This window comes from Mustela putorius, unplaced genomic scaffold (assembly GCF_011764305.1).
Source record: "Mustela putorius furo isolate JIRA1106 unplaced genomic scaffold, ASM1176430v1.1 tig00003834_pilon_pilon_pilon, whole genome shotgun sequence".
Classification (NCBI taxonomy): domain Eukaryota; kingdom Metazoa; phylum Chordata; class Mammalia; order Carnivora; family Mustelidae; genus Mustela; species Mustela putorius.
In genome coordinates this window covers 96,982,958-97,007,224 of record NW_025421987.1, presented here as the reverse complement: position 1 = coordinate 97,007,224, position 24,267 = coordinate 96,982,958, and the positions used below count along the sequence as shown (strand labels likewise).

General features: G+C 39.1%; 1 protein-coding gene across 2 annotated transcripts in view; it reads right to left on the bottom strand.

The window, feature by feature from the left end:
* Nucleotides 1–24,267, bottom strand: part of LMLN (leishmanolysin like peptidase) — an 87,010-nt gene that overhangs the window by 24,912 nt on the left and 37,831 nt on the right. For both annotated transcript variants that reach the window (XM_013052647.2, XM_004745394.3), the window contains 2 exons: nucleotides 12,813–12,923; nucleotides 1,952–2,084 (listed from right to left, as the gene is read on the bottom strand). In XM_013052647.2, coding sequence (XP_012908101.1) covers nucleotides 1,952–2,084; nucleotides 12,813–12,923 — 244 coding nt within the window. The remainder of the gene's footprint in view (nucleotides 1–1,951; nucleotides 2,085–12,812; nucleotides 12,924–24,267) is intronic.

Genomic DNA, 24,267 nt, shown 5'->3' with positions numbered 1-24,267 from the left:
AATCCAGAGAATTAAGATACTTTAAATATAATGTACTTCAAGTGTTTTAGAAGACTTAATTTATGTGTTGTTTTGATAAATTTGAAAAAAGTAAAACTGTGATAATATGAATGAGATCACATATATAAAATACTTTGAGGGGTGCCTGGGTGGCTCAGTTGGTTAAGCCATCTACCTTCGGCCCAGGTTATGATCTTGGGGTCCTGCACAGGAAGGGTCTGCTTCTGCCTCTCCCTCTGCCTCCTCCCCGCCCCTCTCTCTTTGCCTCTCCTCTGCCTCAATTCCCCCTGGCTCCCTTTCCTGCTTCTGCTCCCCCCAAATAAATAAATACATAAAATATTAAAAAAAAATACTAGGAACACCAAAGAATTAAGGCACCAGAAAAAACTTAAAGATTTCACGTTTACACCAACTCCTTGAATTATATTACTATGCCTAGAAATACAGTTGCCATCTTATGATATCTGAAGCATTCAGTGTGGTCATAAACATATACAGGAAGCTCAAAATTTAGCAATAATCGTTTTAAATTATCTTCTAAGATACAACTTCTGACTACAGAATCCTTTGTAAATGTCAGGCAGAACTGAGGTATTTTAGAGATGGCCACTGCAGGAACAAACTTAAAGGTCCAATCAGAGATTCAGACTGAATATGTGGGACCCTGTCCTTCACCCTTTTTTTTTGTTGTTAGAGAGAGAGGAGGGTCAGATGGAAAGGGAGAAAGAGACTTTTTTTTAAGATTTTATTTATTTATTTCACAGAGAGAGAGAGAAAGAGAGAGAGACAGTGGGAGAGGGAACACAAGAAGGGCGAGTGGGAGAAGCCGACTTCCTGCCAAGCAGGGATACCGATGTGGGGCTCTATCCCAGGACCCTGAAATCATGACCTGAGTTGAAGAAGACGCTTAACCATCTGAGCCACCCACACACCCGAGAGAAAGACTCTTAAGCAGGTTCCATACCCAGTGTGGAGCGCAGAGCTGGGCTAGATCTCACAACTCTGAGATCATGACCTGCGCTGAAATCAAGAGTCAGATACTTAACTGACTGAACCACAGACAGCCCTTCACCCAAAAGGTGAAGACCTTTTGGAATTCACCTGTCAAACTTTTTCTTTTTTTTTTTTAAAGATTTTATTTATTTATTTGACAGAGAGAAATCACAAGTAGATGGAGAGGCAGGCAGAGAGAGAGAGGGAAGCGGGCTCCCCGCTGAGCAGAGAGCCCGATGCGGGACTCGATCCCAAGACCCTGAGATCATGACCCGAGCTGAAGGCAGCAGCTTAACCCACTGAGCCACCCAGGTGCCCCTGTCAAACTTTTTCTAAAGAAGAACTTTCAAGACTTTTAATTAATTGAATTAGAGTGTCTCAGTTATTTTCTTTGAAGAATTTTGTCCTTTTGTGTTAATTAGAGGAAACTAAAGATGAAGACTTTGGAAACAATTAGAAAAAAATACAAACTACTTAAAAAAAGATACGATAAATATTCTAAATGCCTTTTGCCATTACTACAAGACTTTGCTAGATATTAATTGTTGTTGATTAGCACATTGGGTTTAAAGAATTTAAAGAATTCTTCATTTTTTTTTTTAACTTATAGAAAACAAATGAGGACTTTCATAAGTTGAAAAACTCAAGAGAATTCACTCTTCTAACTCAAAATTGAGACTTCTCTTTAAAAAGTTGAGTTGAGGGCGCCTGGGTGGCTCAGTGGGTTAAGCCGCTGCCTTCGGCTCAGGTTATGATCTCAGGGTCCTGGGATCGAGTCCTGCATCAGGCTCTCTGCTCAGCAGGGAGCCTGCTTCCCCCCCCCCTCTCTGCCTGCCTCTCCATCTACTTGTGATCTCTCTCTGTCAAATAAATAAATAAAATCTTTAATAAATAAATAAATAAATAAAAAATAAAAGGTTGAGTTGATTTCTAAAATTGTGCCCAAAACAAGTGTTACCTGGTACTCTGGAGGTAAAGGTTTTGAAAACTTTTGCAAATTACACACTGCAACTGCTCTCTGGTCCTGTCTGCAAGTTAACTGCAATGGATTACTTCTGAGTGTGTCACAGAAAGGGCTCAGCGTCTGTCTCCTGCACACAAAGATAAACACCATGGTATCAAACTCTAAAGAAAATAAAACAAATCCATTTTTGAGCTTATCTTTTCTATTATCATTTCAGTATACTTTTTAATAGCTTAATACTAAATGCTGCATCAAGTTATGAAGTTATTTTTAAAAGTGTAAAAAGAAATGCTTAATGTAGATATGAAAGATTAGTGCTACATGCACTGTAACATTATTCCACCAGTATTAAACATGATTTTATTTATCTCTTTCTCAAATTTTGCCAGTAAAATGGGAGTTCTGCAGACCTGACCTGCATGTTAAAGACAGATAATAAAATTTCTGATCTTGCTTAGAAATGCAAATCTTCATAACCAATATAATGGAGTCTAAGAAAGAGATGGAGATGGAGATGATGCACTTCTGTCCTGCAGCTACAAAGAATTTTTTCTATGCCACAATCTAGTTCAAATACTTTCTTTTGACAGTTTATTAAACTGAACACATTCACAAGACATCTTGTTTTCATGTGCAAAATGAAGATTGTGTGAATACTCCTAATTATTACAAGTTGTTCTGTTCTGTTAAACCTAATCTTGAAAGCACAATTTGGAAAAAGATGTCTTGTAATTTTCCAAAGACACTGAAATCTATTGCTTTGTTCTGTAGAAATAATCTTCAAATTAGTCATCTTATTGATAATTACAATATATGTTAATATAATGGTAATGTTATAAATGAAATTCCAGTATTCTTAAACAATATAAATCCAATCAAGACTGCCAAATTATAATAAGAATATTGCTATTTTTCTTCTTCTCCCATGTGCTTGCTGGAGAAAAAAGCCTAGGTTAGATTTCTTATTTTAAGGAAAACTGATACTTGCTACATTTAAGTTAACACTGTATAGCAATAAAACATCTCTAGGGGAGTTATAGTTTCTTGAGATAAAATATGTAAAAGTCCTACCACAGTCTTTGATAAACATGAAGCAGCACAGTGTAACAGGAAAGCAAACATCTAGAAGTCTTCACATAGGCTTGGTTTCAAATACTAGCTTATTTGGTGTTTATTTAATATTCCTGAGCTTCAACCATAAAGTGCTCCATGTCTAGCACATACAAGTTACTCAATAAAAATGACCAGTAGTTCTTACTAAGTTACTTCTTCAATACCACAAAATTCTTTTCCTTTTTCTCTAACATAATACATAATTTACCTTGAATTAAAATATGAGTTTTGGCTAACTGGATAAAGAGGAGTAAGGAACTTAAAAAACACTGATTTAAAAAGCTCCAAAGTTAGAGTTGTTCAAGATTCATGACATATAATTCTACAGAGTTCGGCTTATAGAACTTTCTGTAGAGTGCTGTCCAATATGTTTAATCATATAGTGGCTATCAACCACTGTTGATAATAGCAATGTCCACAATCGCCAAACTGTGAAAAGAGCCAAGATGCCCTTCAGCAGACAAATGGATAAAGAAGATATGGTCCATATATACAATGGAGTATTATGCCTCCCTCAGAAAGGATGAATACCCAACTTTTTTATCAACATGGATGGGCCTAGAGGAGATTATGCTGAGTGAAATAAGTCAAGCAGAGAAAGTCAATTATCACATGGTTTCACATACTTGTAGAGCAGAAGAAATAACATGGAAGACATTAGGAGAAGGAGAGGAAAAATGATTGGGGGAAATTGGAGGGGGAGAAGAACCATGAGAGACTGAACTCTGAGAAACAACCTGAAGGTTTTGGAAGGGAGAGGGGTTGGGGGATGGATGAGCCAATAGTGGGCACCAGGAGGAGGACACATATTACATGGAGTACTGGTGGTGCTCCATGGGTGTGCTTACATGGGTGTGGTGCATAAACAATGAAACTTGGAACTCAAAAAAAAAACACAATAAAATTTTTCTTAAAAATCGCAGAGAAAAAAGAAAATCCTGAAAGTAGCTCCAGACAAGAGGTCTGTAACCTACAATGGCAGAAACATTAAAGGGGCAGCAGACCTATCCATAGAGACCTGGCAGACCAGAAAGGACTGGCATTGTATTTTCAGGGTACTAAACTAGAAAAATATGCAGCCAAGAATAATATAACCAGCTAGGCTGTCATCAAAAATAGAAGAAGAGACAAAAAGCTTCCAGGACAAACAGAAACTGAAAGAATCTGTGATCATCAAACCAGCCCTACAAGAAATATTGAAAGGGTCCTCTAAGCAAAGAGAGAGGCCAGAAGTAACAGAGACCAGAAAGGAACAGAGACAATATACAGTAATAGTCACCTTACAGACAATACAATGGCACTAAATTCATAACTTTCAATAGTCACCCTGAATGTAAATGGGCTAAATGCCCCAATCAAAAGACAAAGGGTATCAGACTGGATACAAAAGCAAGACCCATTTATATACTGTCTGCAAGAGACTCATTTTGGACCCAGAGACACCTCCAGATTGAAAGCGAGGGGGACAGAAAACCATTTCTCATGCTAATAGACATCAAAAGAAAGCTGGGATGGCAATCCTTAAATCAGACAAATTAGATTTTAAACCAAAGACTGTAATAAGAGATGAGGAAGGACACTGCATAATACCTAGAGGGTCTATCCAACAAGAAGATCTAACAACTGTAAATATTTATGCCCCTAACATGGGAGCAGCCAATTAATAACAAAATCAAAGAAACACATCAATAATAATACAATAATAGTACAGGACAGTAACACCCCTCTCACTGTAATGGACAGATCATCTAAGCAAAAGATCAAGAAGGAAATAAGGGCCTCGAATGAAACACTGGACCAGATAAGCTTCATAGATATATTCAGAATATCCCATCCCAAAGCAACAGAACACACACTCTTCTCTAGTGCACATGGAACATTCACCAAAATAGATCACATACTGAGTTACAAATCAGGTCTCAACCAGTACCAAAAGATTGCGGTCATTCCCTGCATATTTTCAGACCACACAGTGCTCTGAAACTTGACCTTAATCACAAGAGGAAAGTTAGAAAGAACTCAAATACACGGAGGCTAAAGTGCATCCCACTAAAGAACAAATGGGTCAACCAGGAAATTAAAGAAGAATTTAAAAAAAAAAGTCATGGAGGGGCACCTGGGTGGCTCAGTGGGTTAAGCCTCTGCCTTTGGCTCAGGTCATGATCCCAGGGTACTGGGATCGAGCTGCACATCTGGCTCTCTGCCCAGCAGACAGCCTGCTTCCTCCTCTCTCTCTGCCTTCTTCTCTGACTACTTGTGATCTCTGTCTGTCAAATAAATAAATAAAATCTTTAAAAAAAAAAGTCATGGAAACAAATGAAAATGAAAACACAACTTTTCAAAATGCTTGGGATGCAGCAAAAGGGGTCCTAAGAGGAAAGTTACATAGCTACAAGCCTTTCTCAAGAAACAAGAAAGGTCTCAAATACAAGACCTAATCCTATACCTTAAGGAGTTGAGAAATAACAAAGATTAGAGCAGAAGTCAATGAAATATAAACTAAATAAACTGTAGAAAAGATTAACAAAACTAGGAGCTGCTTCTTTGAAAGAATTAGTAAGAATGGACAAACCACCTCTGGCCAGACCTATCAAAAAGAAGAGGACAGATCACAACCAACACTGAAGAAATACAAACAACTACGAGAACATATTATGAGTAACTCTATGCCAACAATTTAGACAACTTGGAAGAAATGGATAAATTCCTAGAGATGTATAAACTACCAAAACTGAACCAGGAAGAAACTGAAAATCTGAACGGACCCATAACCAACAGGAAATTGAAGAAGTAATCAAAAACCTCCCAACAAACAAGGGCCAGGAACAGATGGCTTTCCAGGGGAATTCTACCAAACATTTATTTTTTAAGATTTTATTTATTTATTTGACACACACGGAGAGAGAGAGAGAGAGAGATCACAAGGTCAAGAGGCCGGCAGAGAGTGGGTGGGGGGAGCAGGCTCCATGCTGAGCAGAAAGCCCAATGTGGGGCTCGATCCCAGGACCCCGAGATCATGACCTGAGCCGAAAGCAGAGGCTTAACCCACTGAGCCACCCAGGCGCCCATTCTACCAAACATTTAAAGAAAAATTATTACCTATTCTTCTGAAACTGTTCCAAAAAACAGATATGGGGGCACCTGGGTGGCTCAGTGGGTTAAGCCTCTGCCTTCGGCTCAGGTCATGATCTCAAAGTCCTGGGATCGAGCCCCGCATCGGGCTCTCTGCTCAGCGGGGAACCTGCTTTCCCCGCCCTGCCTGCCTCTCTTCCTGCTTGTGATCTCTCTCAGTCACATAAATAAATAAATAAATACCAAAAAAACACAAAAAACAGATATGGAAGGAAAACTTCCAAACCCATTTTATGAGGTCAGCATTACCTGGATCTCAAAACAAGATAAAGACTCCACCAAAAAGGATAATTACAGACCAATATCCCTGATAAACATGGATGCAAAAATTTTGACCAAAATACTAGCCAATAGGCTCCAACAGTACATTAAAAGGATTATTCATCAAGACCAAGAGGGATTTATTCCTGGGCTGCAAGGCTGGTTCAACATCCACAAATCAATCAATGTCATACACTAAATTAATCAAAGGAGAAGAACCTTGTGATCCTCTCAAGAGATGCAGAAAAAGCTTTGACAAAATATAGCATCCTTTCTTTTTTAAAAAAATATTTTATTTATTTATTTGAGAGAGAGAGAGAGAAATAGTGACAGAGAGCATGAGTACGGAGGAGAGGAGAAGCAGACTCCCTACTAAGGAGGGAGCCCAACGTGGGACTTGATTCCAGGATCCTGGGACCATGACCTGAGCTGAAGCAGATGCCAACTGACTGAGCCAACCAGGCTCCCCTCCTATCTTGATTAAAACTCTTCTCAGTGTAGGGATAGAGGTTATATACCTCAATATCATAAAAGCCATCTATGAAAAGCTCACAGTAAGTATCATTCTTAATGGGGAAAAACTGAAAGCTTTTCCCCTAAGGTCAGGAATACAGCACGGATGGCCACTATCATCATTGGGATGCAGCAAAAGGGGTCCTAAGAGGAAAGTTACATAGCACTACAAGCCTTTCTCAAGAAACAAGAAAGGTCTCAAATACAAGACCTAATCCTATACCTTAAGGAGTTGGAAAATAACAGCAAACAAAGCCTAAACACAGCAGAATTCCAAGTACTGGAATTCCAAGCCTCAGCAATCAGACAACAAAAAGAAATAAAAGCCATCTGAATCCACAAAGAAGAAGTCAAACTGTCACTCTTTGCAGTTGATATGATATTTTATGTGGGAAATCCAAAAGAATCCATTCCAAAACTGCTAGAACTCATATAGGAATTCAGTAAAGTGGCAGGGTATAAAATCAATGCACAGAAATCAGTTGCATTTCTATACACTAACAACAAGACAGAAGAAAGATAAATTAAGGAGTCGATCCCATTTACAACTGCACCCCAAACCACAGGATACCTAGGAACACATCTAGCCAAAAAGGCAAAGAATCTGTACTCAGAAAACTATAAAGTACTAATGAAAGAAATTGAGGAAGACACACAGAAATGGAAAAATGTTCCATGCTCATGGAATGGAAGAACAAATATTGTTAAAATGTCTATGCTAGAATGATCTACATATTCAATGCAATCCCTATCAAAATATCATCAATGTTTTTCACAGAACTAGAACAAATAATCCTACAATTTGTATGGCACCAGAAAAGACCCTGAATAGCCAGAGGAATGTTGAAACAGAAAGCCAAAGCTGGTGGCATCATAATTCTGGACTTCAAGCTCTACCACAAAGCTGTAATCATCAAGACAGTATGGTACTGGCACAAAAACAGACACAATGATCAATGGAATCAATGGAACAATCAATGGAACAGAATAGAGAACTCAGAAATGGACACTGAACTCTATGGCCAACTAATACTCGACAAAGCAGGAAAGAATATTCAATGGAAAAAAAGACAATCTCTTCAACAAATGGTGTTGGAAAAACTGGACAGCCACAAGTGGAAGAATGAAAATAGACCATTTCCTTATATCATATACAAAGACAGACTCAAAATGGATGAAAGACTTAAAGGTGAGGCAGGTATCCATCAAAATACTAGAAGAAAACACAGGTAGCAACCTCTCTGAAATCCGCTGCCGCAAGTTCTTCCCACATACATCACCAACTGCAGCCAGTTCTTCCCACATACATCACCAAAGGCAAAGTAAACAAAAGCAAAAGTGAATGGACTGGGACTTGATCAAGATAAAAAGCTTTTGCAGAGCAAAGGAAACAATCGACAAAACCAAAAGACAACCAACTGAATGGGCGAATATATTTGTAAACGATGTATCAGATAAAGGGCTAGTATCCAAAATCTATGAAGAACTTATCAGACTCAACACCCAAAGAACAAATAAACTAATCCAGAAATGGGAAGAAGACATGAACAGACATTTCTGCAAAGAAGACATTCAAATGGCCAACAGGCACATGAAAAAGTGCTCAACATCACTCGGCATCCAGGAACTACAAATCAAAACCATAAAGAGATACCACCTCACACCAGTCAGAATGGCTAATATAAACAAGTCAGGAAATGACAGATGTTGGAGAGGATGTGGAGAAAGGATGAAATCAGAGAGGGAGAAACAAACCGTAAGAGACTTTTTTTAAAAAAATGTATTATTTGCCCCGGGGATACAGGTCTGTGAATCATCAGTCTTAAACAAGACACAGCACTCACCATAGCACATACCCTCCCCAATGTCCATAACCCAGCCACCCTGTCCCTCCCCTCCACCTGGCAGCAACCCTCAGTTTGTTTTGTGAGATTAGGAGTCTCAACCCTAAGAGACTCTTAATCTCAGGAAACAAACTGAGGGTTTCTGGAGTGGAGGAGGGTGGGAGGGATGGGGTGCCTGGGTGATGGACATAGGGGAGGATATGTGTTGTGGTGAGTGCTGTGTATTGTGTAAGACTGATGAATCACAGACCTATACCCCTGAAGCAAATAATACAACATATGTTAATAATAAATAGATAATAATATTAGAAAACCAAATAGTGTAATCGATCATATTAACAGTTTTTTTTTAAAAATCACATGATTATATCAACCAGAGCAAAAAAAGGACTCGACAAAAGTCAACATCCATTGTGATAAAAACTCTCAGAAAAATAGGTAAAGAGGGGAACTCCAACTTGAACAGAAGCATCTACAAAACACCTACAACTAACATTATACTTAATAGTGAAAAACTGAATGCTCCCCTCCCCCAACTGTGTTCATGGATTAAAAAGCTCAATAGAGGGGCGCCTGGGTGGCTCAGTGGGTTAAGCCTCTGCCTTCGGCTCAGGTCATGATCTCAGGGTCCTGGGATGGAGCCCCACATCGGGCTCTCTGCTCAGCAAGGAGCCTGCTTCCCCCTCTCTCTCTGCCTGCCTCTCTGCCTACTTGTGATCTCTCTGTCAAGTAAATAAATCTTAAAAAAAAAAAAAAACTCAATAGAGCTAAGATGTCAATTCTCCTAAAATTGATATATAAATTTAACACAATTCATAGAAAAATCCCAGCAAGATTTTTTGTAGACACGGTTATTCTGAAATTTTACGAAAGGCAAAGGAACTAGAACAGCTAAGATAATTTTAAAAAGAGTAAAGTGGATCAGTTTACAGATTTTAAGACCTAGTATCACTACAGTAATCAAGGACTGTGCAGTATTAATGAAGTGACAGACACATAGACCAATGGAACAGGAAGCGAGAGCACAGAAATAGACCCATATAAATACACCCAGCTGATTCTCTGACAAATGCAAGAAAGCAATAATAAAAGAAAGACAGCCTTTTCAACAAATGATGCTGGAGCAACTGAACATCCATACACAAAACAAAGAACCTTGATCTAAGTCTCTCACTTTATACAAGAATTAATTCAAAACGGATCTCAGACTATAATATACAACATAAAGCAATTAAATTTTTGAAAAAGAAATACAAGAATCTTTGAGATTTAGGGCTTCGCCATTGACTTGATATTGAAAGTATGTCTCAGAAAAGAACATATTGATGATCTGGACTTTATCAAACTTAAAAACTTTTACTCTACAAAAGACCCTATTAAGAGAATAAAAAGGAAAATTATGGATTAGGAGAAAATGTATGCAAACCACATATCTGACAAAGGACTAGTACTTAGACTATACTAAAAACTTTCAAAACTTGGGACGCCTGGGTGGCTCAGTTGGTTAAGCAGCTGCCTTCGGCTCAGGTCATGATCCCAGCGTCCTGGGATCGAGTCCCACATCGGGCTCCTTGCTCAGCAGGGATCCTGCTTCTCCCTCTACCTCTGCCTGCCGTTCTGTCTGCCTGTGCTCGCTCTCTTCCCTCTCTCTGATAAATAAAATCTTAAAAAACTTTCAAAACTTAACAGTAGGGGCGCCTGGGTGGCTCAGTGGGTTAAAGCCTCTGCCTCTGCCTGCCTCTCTGCCTACTTGTGATCTCTCTGTCTGTCAAATTAATAAAATCTTTAAAAAAAAAAAAACTTAACAGTAAAAAAAAAAAAAAAAAAAAAAAAGGAAAGAGAAAAGCAAACATTTCAATTAGAAAATTGGCCTAAAACATGAAGAGGTATCTCATCAAAGAGGCTATACAGACATCAAATAAGCACATGAAAAGATATTCAACATCATTAGGCATTAGGGAAATGCAAAGTAAAACCACAATGAGATACCACTACTATCTTTTAGAGTAACTAAAATAAAAAACAGTGACAACATTAAATGCTGACAAGTATGTGGAAAAACTGTCATCACTTATACATTGCTGGTAGAATATAAAATAGTATAGCCATTCTGGAAAAGAATACTAGAGCTCTAGAAAAGAGTTCAGCAGTTCCTTAGAGAACTAAACTTCCAACTACCATATGACTCAGCAATTGCTTATCTTGGAGAAATGAAGATTTCTTTCCACACAAAAACCTGCACACAAATGTTTACAGCAGCTTTATTCATAATAGTCCGAAAGTGGAAACAACCTAAGTATCCTCCCACATGTGAATGTTTAGGGCACCTGGGTGGCTCAGTCCATTAAGCAGCTGCCTTCAGCTCAGGTGATGATCTCAGGGTCGTGGGAAGAGACTGCAATGGTCTCCCTACTCAGTGGGTAGTCTGTATCTCCCTCTATCCTTATCCCCTGCTTGTGACCTCTCTCTCTCTCTTTCAAATAAATCTTTAAAACAACAACAACAAAACATGTGAATGCTTAAACAAACTGTGGTATATCCACAGTTTGGAATATTATTCAGCTACTAACTTGAGGAAACTACTGATATACACAACCCAGAAAATTATGTGGAGTGAAAAAAGTCAGCCCCAACAGGTTATATATAGAATGAATCAATTTATGTAACATTCTTTAAATGGCAAAATTATAGAAATGAAGAACAGATTAGTGGTTTCGAGGGGTGTAAGAGGGGCTGGAGTGGGAGGGAAGTAGGTATAAATCTATAAAATGGCAAGATAAAGGATTCCTGTGGTACTGAAATGTTCTGTGTCTGATTGTATCAACGTCAACATCCTGGCTGTGTTACTATACTACAGTTATTACAAGATGTTACCAATTAAGAAAACTGGATAAAGTATATATGGAATCTCTGAATATTTCTTTAAAACTACATGTAAACCTATAATTATCTCAAAATAAAAAGTTAAAAAAATATACATTTACAAGGGTACCTGCTGGCTCAGTCCATGAAGTGTGAGGCCCTTTTTTTTTTTTTAAAGATTTTATTTATTTATTCGTTAGAGAGAGAGAGAGAGAGAACAAACATGCAGAGGGAGAAGCCGGCTCCCTGCTGAGCAAGGAACCCAATGCAGGACTCGATCCCAGAATCCTGGGATCATGACCTGAGCCGAATACAGCCACTTAACCAACTGAGACACCCAAGAGTCCTGAAATGTGAGGCTCTCGATCTCAGGGTTATGAGTTCAAGCTTCACAGTGGGCACAGAGCTTACTTAAAAAAAAAAAAAAATGCATAAACATATGAATATGTGGGCATACACATCCCCCAAACTTGATGAGTGGACTTTTAAAAAGTTTGCTAGGTGATTTTGATTTTCATCCAGATTTGAGAGCCATTATTCAAAAGTATTTTCATGTTTTTGGATACTGATCAACAGTTGCATCTATGTTTATGAGTGCATTCTCTGAAAAAAATAGTAAGAATGATAGAATATGTAAAAATTTTACAGTTTATAATTTATTCATTATAAACTAAATAGAAATGCTTATAGCTCTCATTCCTACATTGTGGATTCTTTTCATATATGATTTAAAACAATAATGTATCAGGACGTCTGGGTGGCTCAGCTGGGTAAGCAGCTGCTTTCAGCTCAGGTCATGATCCCAACGTCCTTGGATGGAGTCCCACATTGGGCTCCTTCCTCAGCGGGGAGCCTGCTTCTCCCTCTGCCTCTGCCTGCCACTCTGCCTGCCTGTGCTCACCCTCTCTGATAAATAATCTTAATAAAATAAAATAAAATAAAATAAAATAAAACAATAATGTATCTACCTATTATATTACCACGAAGCACCACAGATGGTTTTCTGTACATTTTGAAATTGAACTGTTTAGGTAACATTTTCAAAATAGTGACATTTTAGGTTTAGGATAAAGAACAAAATCAGAAATCAACCATGTTATCAAAGATATAATGAGGAAATGTGTTCTTACTTTTGTTTCTGCTGGTCAATCCAGAATTTGCAGCTCTTCCTGACGAAGTCACAGCCCATTCCTCGGCCCCAGTCTAACTTCTCAGCCATACTGTAATTAGCCTTATACCAGCTGTGGAAATAATTCAAATAAAGAAGTTATTACTGTCATTTTAAAAACAATTCCAGCATACTAATTACAGATCTCAACAATGAGCAAACCAGGACCTCAAGACAGAGGAGCATTTATAAGCAAAGCACTTATACATGGGAACTGTTGCACAAAATCATGTAAAATAAGCACCTGTCTTATGGTGAGGGTACTTTTGTATTTGAAAAAAAAGAAAATCAAAACCAAAATATGTTGTCACTGTAATTTTCAAAAATGACAGAAGTCACAGAGTAGATAGTGGTTAAGGTGTGAGACAAAGGGATTAAGGGCCAAAGAAACAAAAAGAGAATGAGAAAAAAAAGACAAGGGAGTAAACTAAGGAAGAAATAGTGGACTTACTAGTTGGATAAACATTACCTAATCTGATTCAGTTGGCCCTGGTTTCTTGCTTTGTGGCCTTGAATTCGTGATATTCCATCAATACAGGTTCTGCTTGTGACTAAAAATTAAACTATTATAATAAGACATAGGAATATTTTTGTCTAAAATTAAAAATTTTTTTAAATGTTCTAATTTCAGAAAAAAAACTCCACATTTATTTGGTTTCCTGGCAAATTTATTTATTATTTTTTTAAAGATTGTATTTATTTACTTGACAGACAGAGATAACAAGTAGGCAGAGAGGCAGGCAGAGAAAGAGGAGAAAGCAGACTCCCCGCTGAGCAGAGAGCCAGATGCGGGGCTGGATCCCAGGACCCTGAGATCATGACCTGGGCAAGGCAGAGACTTAACCCACTGAGCCACCCAGGTGCCCCAGTTCCCTGGCAAATTTAATCAAAGCCTAGGAACCTACTTTTATTAGTTTTTCTTTTTCAAGATTTTATTTGTGAGAGAGAGAGAGAGAGAGAGAGAGAGCATGAGAAAGAGCACAAGCAGGAGGAGTGGCAGAGGGAAAGGGAGAAGCAGGCTTCACGCTTAGCAGAGAACCCAATGTGGGACTCAATACCAGGACCCTGGGATCATGACCTGAGCCAAAGGCAGACACTTAACAAACTGAGCCACCCAGTTGCCCCTTTCTTCTTTATTCTTAATAATAAGATTAGTTTACAAAAACAATAAAATTATAAAAAATAGATTCTTACCATATATACACACACGCACACATACACACATATATGTATATATATATTTGTTTGAGAGACAGTGAGAGTGTGCACATTCATGCTAGAGGTTGGAGCAGAGGGTGAGGGAGAGGAGGGGGGAAGAATCTCAAGCAGTCTTGGTATGAGCCTGATGTGGGGCTCAATCTCATGCCCCAGATATCATGACCTGAATTGAAACCAAGAGTTGATGCTTAACTGACTGAGCCACCCATGTGCCCCAGTTTCTAAACTTTTCATATTATATCGGTGGTCCCTTTAGCATTACCAAAACAGTACATAAAAACAAAGGCTCAAAGGCCAAGGGAATGACAAGAATTTTTCTCTCCATTCCGGCTACCTTCCCACAAAATAAAAATTTAAAAAGGAGCATCTTCAAAACATTCTCTTCTTTAAATTTTAATTTAAAAAATTTTTAAGATTTTATTTATTTAGGGGTGCCTGGGTGGCTCAGTGGATTAAGCCGCTACCTTCAGCCCAGGTCATGATCATGGTCTCAGGGTCCTGGGATCGAGCCCCACATCGGGCTCTCTGCTCAGCAGGGAGCCTGCTTCCTCCTCTCTCTCTGCCTGACTCTCTGCCTACTTGTAATCTCTCTTTCTCTGTCAAATAAATAAATAAAATCTTTAAAAAAAGAAAAGATTTTATTTATTTATTTGAACGAGAGAGCACATGGGGAGGCGGACGGAGAAACTGAGATGGAGAGAGAGGGAGAAACTGAGAGACACTGAAGACATGAATCTCAGCATTCCAATAACCAAAATGCCAGCAGCCTCTGCAGCTATAACATGACTTATGTTAATCAGTTAACGTAGGTCAAGTTGTCCAGATAGTAACAGATGCCCTCAGTATTGCACATTAGCAGTCATTTTAGCAGTGCTTAGATTAGCCACTCCTTCTCCCTATGGATAAAATGTAAAGTAATAAGATTTCCTTGGGAATTAACATATCTAATATAGGTTGAGTACAGAGCATACTATCAGCACTATGTCACTGAATCGCCAGCTAAATACTCCACCTACATTTCTTGAAACCCTCCTGATACCTTCTTTGCAGCTCTTCCTATGCTATGAATCCACAGTTATTAAGCATTTCTTCTATGGTAGGTCCTTTGTTTAATGATAAGCCTCTACCAGTGAATAAACAGACACAGCTCCTCCCTTCATGAAGATTATAATCCAGTGGGGAATTCCTGACGTTTTTTTGTTGGTTTGTTTGTTTTTTTAAAGATTTTTATTTAGGGGCGCCTGGGTGGCTCAGTGGGTTAAGCCGCTGCCTTCAGCTCAGGTCATGATCTCAGGGTCCTGGGATCGAGTCCCGCATCGGGCTCTCTGCTCAGCAGGGAGCCTGCTTCCCTCTCTCTCTCTGCCTGCCTCTCCATCTACTTGTGATTTCTCTCTGTCAAATAAATAAATAAAATCTTAAAAAAAAAAAAAAAGATTTTTATTTATTTATTTAACAGACAGATCACAAGTAGGCAGAGAAGCAGGCAGAGAGAGAGGAGGAAGCAGGCTCCCAGCTGAGCAGAGAGCCCGATGCGGGCCTCCATCCCAGGACCCTGGGATCATGACCTGAGCCAAAGGCAGAGGCTTTAACCCACTGAGCCACCCAGGCACCCTTCCTGACGTTTTGTTTTAAAACAAATGATGGGGGGGCGCCTGGGTGGCTCAGTGGTTAAGCCGCTGCCTTCGGCTCAGGTCGTGATCTCGGGGTCCTGGGATCGAGTCCTGCATCGGGCTCTCTGCTCAGCAGGGAGCCTGCTTCCTCCACTCTCTCTCTCTGCCTGCCTCTCTGCCTACTTGTGATTTCTCTCTGTCAAATAAATAAAATCTTTAAAATAAATAAATAAATAAATAAATAAATAAATAAATAAAACAAATGATGCTTTAAAAAAAATTACAACTGGGATGAATGCTACAGAGATTAAGTATAAGCTGGTAATAGCAGCACATTAATAGGAAAACCTACATTAGTCTGGGGAATTAGGAAAGATCTGAGGAAGCAGTTTTAAGCTAAACCCAAAGGATGAGCTCGAGTTAGCCGAGGGAGCAGGGGAAGCACTGGAAAGAGAGTTTCTTAGGGGCATTAGAAGGTTGTGAAATCAATTTATTGTATCTTAACATTTATTTCTCATTCTTCTAAAAATCAATAAAATAGGGAAAAAATGAACTGAATTGTTGGTAGTAGGGTAAATATATTTCCACGAACTTTGGGTTAGCTTTGTATACAACAGCTAATACCTGAGGTGGTACCTACATGGGCCAAACACTTTACTAAGGACTTTACATGTATTAACTCACAAAACACTGAGGTATGTATCACATTTTCCCTTATTTTACAGATGAGAGAACTGAGGGAAAGAAACAGCAAGTAAGTAGCAAAGATGGGACTTGAATCTAGGGTTCTGGTTTCAATGTCAATGTTCTTTATAAAAAACTGGGATATAATTCATATCTTATAAAATTCACCCTTATAATGTATATAATTCAATGTTTTTAGTATATTCACAGGGAAGTACAACCATTACCATTACAGGCATATCTCCTTTATAACATTTTCCACTTTATAACATTTTGCAGATACTGTCTTTTTATTGTTACAAATTGAAGGTTTGTAGCAACCTTGTGTCAAGCAAGTCTACTGGCACCATTTTTCTGACAGCATTGGCTAACTTCCTGTCTTTGTATCACACATTGGTAACTTTCACAATATTTTGAACTTTTTCATGATTATTGTATTTGTAATGGTAATTTGTGACCAGTGATCTCTCCGGTTACTATTGTTAATGGTCTTGGGGCACCAAGAACCACACCTACACAACAATAAATGTGTGTATTTATTTATTTATTGTGTATGTACTCCTGCACTGACTGTTCCCAGTCTCTCTCCCTTTCCTCAGTCCTCTCTATTCCCTGAGACACAACAATATTGAAATTATGCCAATTAATACCCTATGGTGGGCTGCCTGGGTGGCTCAGTTGTTAAGCATCCAACTTCTGATTTTGGCTCAGGTCATGACCTCAGTATCTGGGATCAAGCCCCATGTCAGACTCTGGACTCAGCGCAGTGTCCTTCTCCTTCTCCTCCTCCTCCCACTCATGCTCTTCTCTCTCTCAAATAAGCACATAAATCTTAAAAAAAGAAAATAACCTAATGTGGCCTTCCAAGTGTTCAAGTGAAAGGAAGAATCATGGGCACCTGGGTGGCTTAGTGGGTTAAAGCCTCTGCCTTTCGCTCAGGTCTTGATCCCAGAAGCCCTGCAGCAGGCTCTCTGCTCAGCAGGAAGCCTGATCCTCCCGGCACAACACCCCCCACCCCGCCCCCGCTCTGCCTGCTTCTCTGCCTACTTCTGATTTCTGTCTGTCAAATAAATAAACTCCTTTTTTTTTTTTTTTAAGATTTTATTTATTTGCTTGACTCAGAGAGAGAGATCATAAGTAGGCAGAGAGGCAGGGGCGCCTGGGTGGTTCAGTGGGTTAAGCCTCTGCCTTCGGCTCAGGTCATGATCCCAGGGTTCTGGGATCGAGCCCCGCATTGGGCTCTCTGCTCAGCAGGGACCCTGCTTCCCCCTCTCCCTCTGCCTGCCTCTCTGCCTACTTGTGATCGCTCTCTCTGTCAAATAAATAAACTCTTTAGAAAAAAAAAAAAAGAAAGAAAGGTAGAATCACATGTTTCTCACTAAATCAAAAGCTAGATATGATTTAGCTTAATGAGGAAGGCATGTCAAAAGCTGAGAGAGGCCAAAAGCTAGACCTCTTGCACCCATTTGATAAGCTGTGAATACAAAGGAAAAGTTCTTGAAGGAAATGAAAAGTGATATTACAATGAATACATGAATAATAAAGAAAGTAAACAGCCTTATTGCTGATAATGAAGAAAGTTTGAGTGGTCTGAAAGAATTCTACTGTGGGTAAAATGCTACCAAACAGCATCCCATGCTATAGAGAAGTTATTCTTTAAAGGAAGAGTCCAACAGTGTGACGAACTTCATTGTCTTCTCTTAAGAAATTGTCACAACCACTCCAACCTTTACTGCCCACTGCCCTCATTAGCCAGCAGCAATCAACTGACTGAGCCACCCAGGCACCCCTTATTTTTAAATTATGGCATATACATTGTGGGGTGCCTGCTGGTTCAGTCAGTACAGCATGCAACTCTTTATCTCCAGGTCATGAGTTCAAGCCCCACATTGGGTGCGGAGATCACTTTAAAAAAATAAAAAGTTACGTACGTTGTTTTTTTAGATATAATGCTATTGCACACGTAACAGACTACTGTATATTTATATGTACTGGGAAACAAACCAAAAAATTCATATGATTTGCTTTAGTTAGTTGAATGGTGTGGAACCAAACATGGTATTTCTTTAAGGCAAACCTACATCTAATTTCATAACATTTACAACACCCCTCAAAAAACTATGTCCCGGGGCGCCTGGGTGGCTCAGTGGGTTAAGCCGCTGCCTTCGGCTCAGGTCATGATCTCAGGGTCCTGAGATCGAGTCCCGCATCGGGCTCTCTGCTCAGCAGGGAGCCTGCTTCCCTCTCTCTCTCTGCCTGCCTCTCCATCTACTTGTGATTTCTCTCTGTCAAATAAATAAATAAAATCTTTAAAAAAACAAAACAAAACAAAAACTATGTCCCCATAGTAATCACTAATAATTACTTGTGATCTCAGGGTCAAGAGATCAAGCCCTGTGTCAGGCTCTGCACTCATTGTGGAGTCTGTTTCAGATTCTCTCTCCCTATCCCTCTGCCCCTCCTGCTTGTGCTCTCTCTCTAAAATAAATAAGTAAATCCTAAAAAAGAAAAAAAAGAAAGAGATACTAAAGTGGCTATACCATTTTGCAATCCCACCAACAATGAATAAGAGTTCCTCTTGCTCCATGTCTCTGGCAGCAGATGTTCCAGATTTTGGCCATTCTCATGGGTGTGTAGTAGTATTTCATTGTTATTTTAATTTGCATTTCCCTGATGACCCTTTTTTTCCCCTGCTTTTTCTTTAATACGATTGCCATCTTCCCTGATATATAATTAGGTGCCTTCCTAATGACACCAAATCTACTTTTCTGTTGCACCAGATAGCATCCTAGGATAGAACTCTGATTACCAGTCATGTTCACAGAGTACTGTTCTTACATATAGTACAGCTAACTCATGGTTGGGCCATAATTAATGGATAATGGTCTTTTCAAAAAATGGATTAATGTACATATCTCAACCACATTAAATTTTAAACTTAGAAGTTCACAAACAGGGGCGCCTAGGTGGCTCAATTATTGGGCATCTGCCTTCAGCTCATGTTATGATTCCAGGGTCCTGGGATTGAACCCCTTGTCTTGGGATCGTGCCCACTTTCAGGCTCCCTGATCAGCGGGAAGCCTGCTTCTCCTTCTCCCTCTCCCCTAGCTTGTGTTCCCCCTCCTGTTGTCTCTCTCTCTGTCAAATAAATAAATAAATCATTAAAAAAAAAAAAACTTAAGAAAAAACAAAAAAATTCAAAAGAGTTCACACATAGTCTATTTCTTTCCTATAGTTGCTATCACTCCAAATTATAGTTTTGAAATCCAGAAGTGGGAAGAATCCTATTGTTGATGCTTCTTTCTTTTTTCCCTTCCTTCCAATCACCTTCTCTTCCTGTTTTATTTCTCCTTCCTTTCCCTTTTTCTTATTAAGATGAAAAGAAATGGTTTATTAAGGAAATCAAAATACAGTAAACATAAAAAACTTAGAGTAATTACAAGTTCTTATTTTAAGATTTATTTATTTATTTATTTGACAGAGAGCGTACAACCAGGGGGAGGAGCAGAAGAAGGGTTGAGGGAAGCAGGCCCCCTGCTAAGCAGAGAGCCTGATATGGGACTCAATCCCAGGACTGTGGGATCATGTCCTGAGCTGAGGGCAGATGCTTAACCAAATGAGCCATCCAGGCGCCCTATAAACTCTTTTTGTAATGATGTTAAAATTACTGACAAAATATTTGTCATTAAATAAAACATGGAGCATTTCTTCATATGCTTATCTATATACCTTTTTTGGTGAAGGGTCTGTATAGCTCTTTTGCTTGTTTTTAATTGGGTTGTTCATTTTCTTATTGAGTTTTAAGACTTTTTTTTTTTAAGAGTTTATTTGTCAGAGAGCAAGAGAGAGGGAGAGCAGGAGCAGGGAAAACGCAGGCAGAGAGAGAAGCAGGCTCCCTGCTGAGTAAGAAGCCTGATGTGGGGATTGATCCCAGGACTCTGGGATCATGACCTGAGCTGAAGGCAGATCTCAATCAACCAAGCCACTCAGGAGTACCTTGAATTTTAAGTTGTTGTTGTTTTTTTATATATTTGGGTAATAGTCCTTTATCAGATGTGCCTTTTACAAATATATTCTCCCTGTCTCTAACATGTCTCTTCATTCTCTTGACTTCATCCCTTTTATGGCTGAATAATATTTCATCGTATGTATATACCACATTTTGCTTGTCCATTCATCAGTTGATGAACATTAAGGCTTTTCTACTTTTTGATTATAAGTAAAGTTGCTGTGAATATTCATGTCTGGGTTTTTATGTGGACATGTTTTCAGTTCTTTCAGACAGATAACTGGGAGTAAAATGGCTAGATCATATGGTAAATCTCATTTAACTTTTTGAGGAACTATCAGTCTGTTTTCTAAAGTGGCTGGATCATTTTATATTCCTCTTAGCAGTATATGAATTCCAATTTTCCCACATCCTCATCAGCATTTGCTATGGTCTTTTTTATTATAGTCATCCTAGTAGGTGTGAAATAGTATCTTGTTGTAATTTTGATTTGCATTTCCCTAAGGACTAATGATGCCGAGAATAACTTCATGTGCTTACTGGCCATTTCTGTATCTTTTTTAGAGAAATATCTATTCAAATCCTTCACATATTCTTAAATCAGGTTGCCTTTTTATCATTGAGTTATAAGAATTCTTTATATTTTCTGGGTACTAGATATAATATTAGATAGATTATTTGCAAATATTTTCCACATTTTGTGAGTTGCCTTTTCCCTCTTTTGATAGTACCCTTTGAAGCACAAAAGTTTTTAATTTTTTTTTTAAAGAATTTATTTATTTATTTGACAGAGAGAGATCACAAGTAGGCAGAGAGGCAGTCAGAGAGAGAGAGGAGGAAGCAGGCTCCCCGCTGAGCAGAGAGCCCGATGCGGGACTCGATCCCAGGACCCTGGGATCATGACCTGAGCCGAAGGCAGTGGCTTAACCCACTGAGCCACCCAGGCGCCCCCAAAAGTTTTTAATTTTGATGAAGTCTAATCTATCTAATATTTCTTTGTTTGCTTATGCTTCTGTTATCATATTTAAGAAATCACTGCTGGGACACCTGGGTAACTCAGATAGTTAAGTACCTGCCTTCGGCTCAGGTCATGATCCCACCATCCTGGGATCAATGCCCTGCATCAGGCTCCCAACTCAGTGGGGAGTCTGCCTCTCCCTCCCCCTCTGTCGATCCCTCTGTTTGAGCTCTCTCTCTCTCATATACCTAAATAAGTTTTTTTTTTTTTTTAACCTAAATAAGGTCTTTTAAAAAATTACTGCTTAGGGCGCCTGGGTGGCTCAATGGGTTAAGCCTCTGCCTTCAGCTCAGGTCATACATGATCCCAGGGTCCTGGGATCGAGCCCCACATCGGGCTCTCTGCTCTGCAGGGAGCCTGAGTCCTCCTCCCTCTCTCTCTGCCTGCCTCTCTGTCGGATTGGGATCTCTGTCTGTCAAATAAATAAATAAAATCTTTAAAAAAAGTTACTGCTTACTCCAATATCATGAAGATTAATACCTAGGATGCTAAGAGTTTCCTAATTTAAATTCAATTAACATATAGTGTATTATTAGTTTCAGAGGTAGAGTTCAGTAATTCATCAGTCTTATAGAATACCCAGTGCTCATTACATCATATACCCTCCTTAAGCTTCATCACACAGTTGTCCCATTCTCCCACCCTCTTCCACTTGAGCAGCCCTCAGTTTGTTTCCTATGATTAAGAATCTCTTATGATTTGTCTCCCTCTCTGGTTTTGTCTTGTTTCCTTTTTTCCTCTCTTCCCCTATGATCCTGTTTTGTTTCTTAAATTCCACATATGAGTGAGATCACATGATAATTGTCTTTCTCGAATTGATTTATTTTCCCTAGCATAATACCCTCTAGTTCCATCCATGTCATTAAAGATGGCAAGATTTCATTTTTTGATGGCTGCATAATACTCCACTGTATATATATACCACATGTTCTTTATTCATCCAGCGATGGCTAGCTGGGCTCCTTCCATAGTTTGGCTATTATGGACATTGCTGTTATAAATATTGTGCTGCAGGTACCCCTTCGGGTCACTACATTTGTATCTTTGGGGTAAATACCCAGAAGTGCAATTGCTGGGTCATAGGGTAACTCTATTTTCAATTTTCTGAGCAACCTCCATACTGTTTTCCAGAGTCACCGCACCAGCTTGCATTCCCACCAACAGTGTAAGAGAGTTCCCCTTTCTTCCCATTTCTTTTTATTTTATTTATTTATTTATTTATTTATTTGACAGGGAGAGAAAGAAGAAGGGAAGCAGGTTCCCTGCTGAGCAGAGAGCCTGACAAGGGAGAGTTCCCCTTTCTTCCCATTTCTTTTTATTTATTTATTTATTTATTTATTTATTTATTTATTTATTTATTTGACAGGGAGAGAAAGAAGAAGGGAAGCAGGTTCCCTGCTGAGCAGAGAGCCTGACAAGGGGCTGGATCCCAGGACCCTAGGATCATGGCCTGAGCCGAAGACAGAGTCTTTAACCCGCTGAGCCACCCAGGCACCCCCCTTTCTTCCCATTTCTTGGTTGGATTATTTGTTCTTTGTGATCCAGTCATTTTTTCAGTAGGATGCTCTTTAGCCTCCATGTATTTGAGTTCTTTCTAAATTTCTTCTTATGATTTCAGTTCAAGTTTCAAAGGAATGTGGTGTGAAAATATGCAGGGAATGATCCCAGTCTTTTGGTTCTGGCTGAGACCTGATCTGTGACCCAGTATGTGATCTATTCTGGAGAATGTTCCATGTACACTCAAGAAGAATGTATATTCTATCACATTAGGATGGAATGCTCTAAATATATCTGTCCTGTGTCCATGTGGTCCATGTGTCATTCAAAGCCCTTGTTTCCTTGTTAACCTTCAGCTTAGATGATCTGTTCATTGCGGTGAGTGGGATGTTAAAGTCCCCTACTTTTATTTATTAGTATCAATGTGTTTCTTTAATTTTGTTATAAATTGGTTTATATATTTGGCTGCTCCCATGTTAGGGGCATAAATATTTGTAATTGTACATCTTCTTGTTGGACAGACCCTTCAATTGTGGTAATAGTTTCCTTCCTCATCTCTTACTACAGTCTTCAGTTTAAAATCTAATTTCTCTGATATAAGGATTGCTACCCTAGCTTTCTTTTGCTGTCTAATAGCATGATAAATGATTTTTATCCCTCTCACTTGCAATGTGGAGGTGTCTGTGGGTCCAAAATGAGTCTCTTGCAGACAGTATATTGATGGGTCTTGCCTTTTTATCCAATCTGATACCCTTTGTCTTTTGATTGGAGCATTTAGCCCATTTACATTCAGGGTAACTGAAAGATATGAATTTAGTGCCATTGTAATACCTATAAGTGACTGTTACTGTATATCGTCTCTGTTCCTTTCTGGTCTATGTTACTTTTGGGGTCTCTCTTTGCTCAGAGAACCCCTTTCAATAGTTCTTATAGAGCTGGTTTGGTGACTGCAAATTCTTTCAGTTTCTGTTTGTCCTGGAAGCTTTTTATCTCCCCTTCTATTCTGAATCACAGCCTTGCTGGATAAAGTATCCTTGGCTGCATATTTTTCTCATTTAGCACTCTGAATATACTAGTCTATCCTGGCCTGCCAGGTCTCTGTAGAAAGGTCTTCTGCCAGTCTACTGTGTCCACCCTTGCAGGTTATGGACTTTTTATCTTGAGCTACTTTTAGGATATTCCCTTTTCTCTGAGATTTGCAAGTTTCAGTATTATTTTGAGGAGGGTTCTCTGTGCCTCTTGGATTGAATGCCTGTTTCCTTCCCCAGACTAGGAAAGTTCTCTGCTATAATTTGCTCCAATATACCTTCTGCTCCCACTTTCCTCTTCTTCTGGGATCCCAGTTATTCTAATATTGTTTTACTTTATGGTATCACTTCTC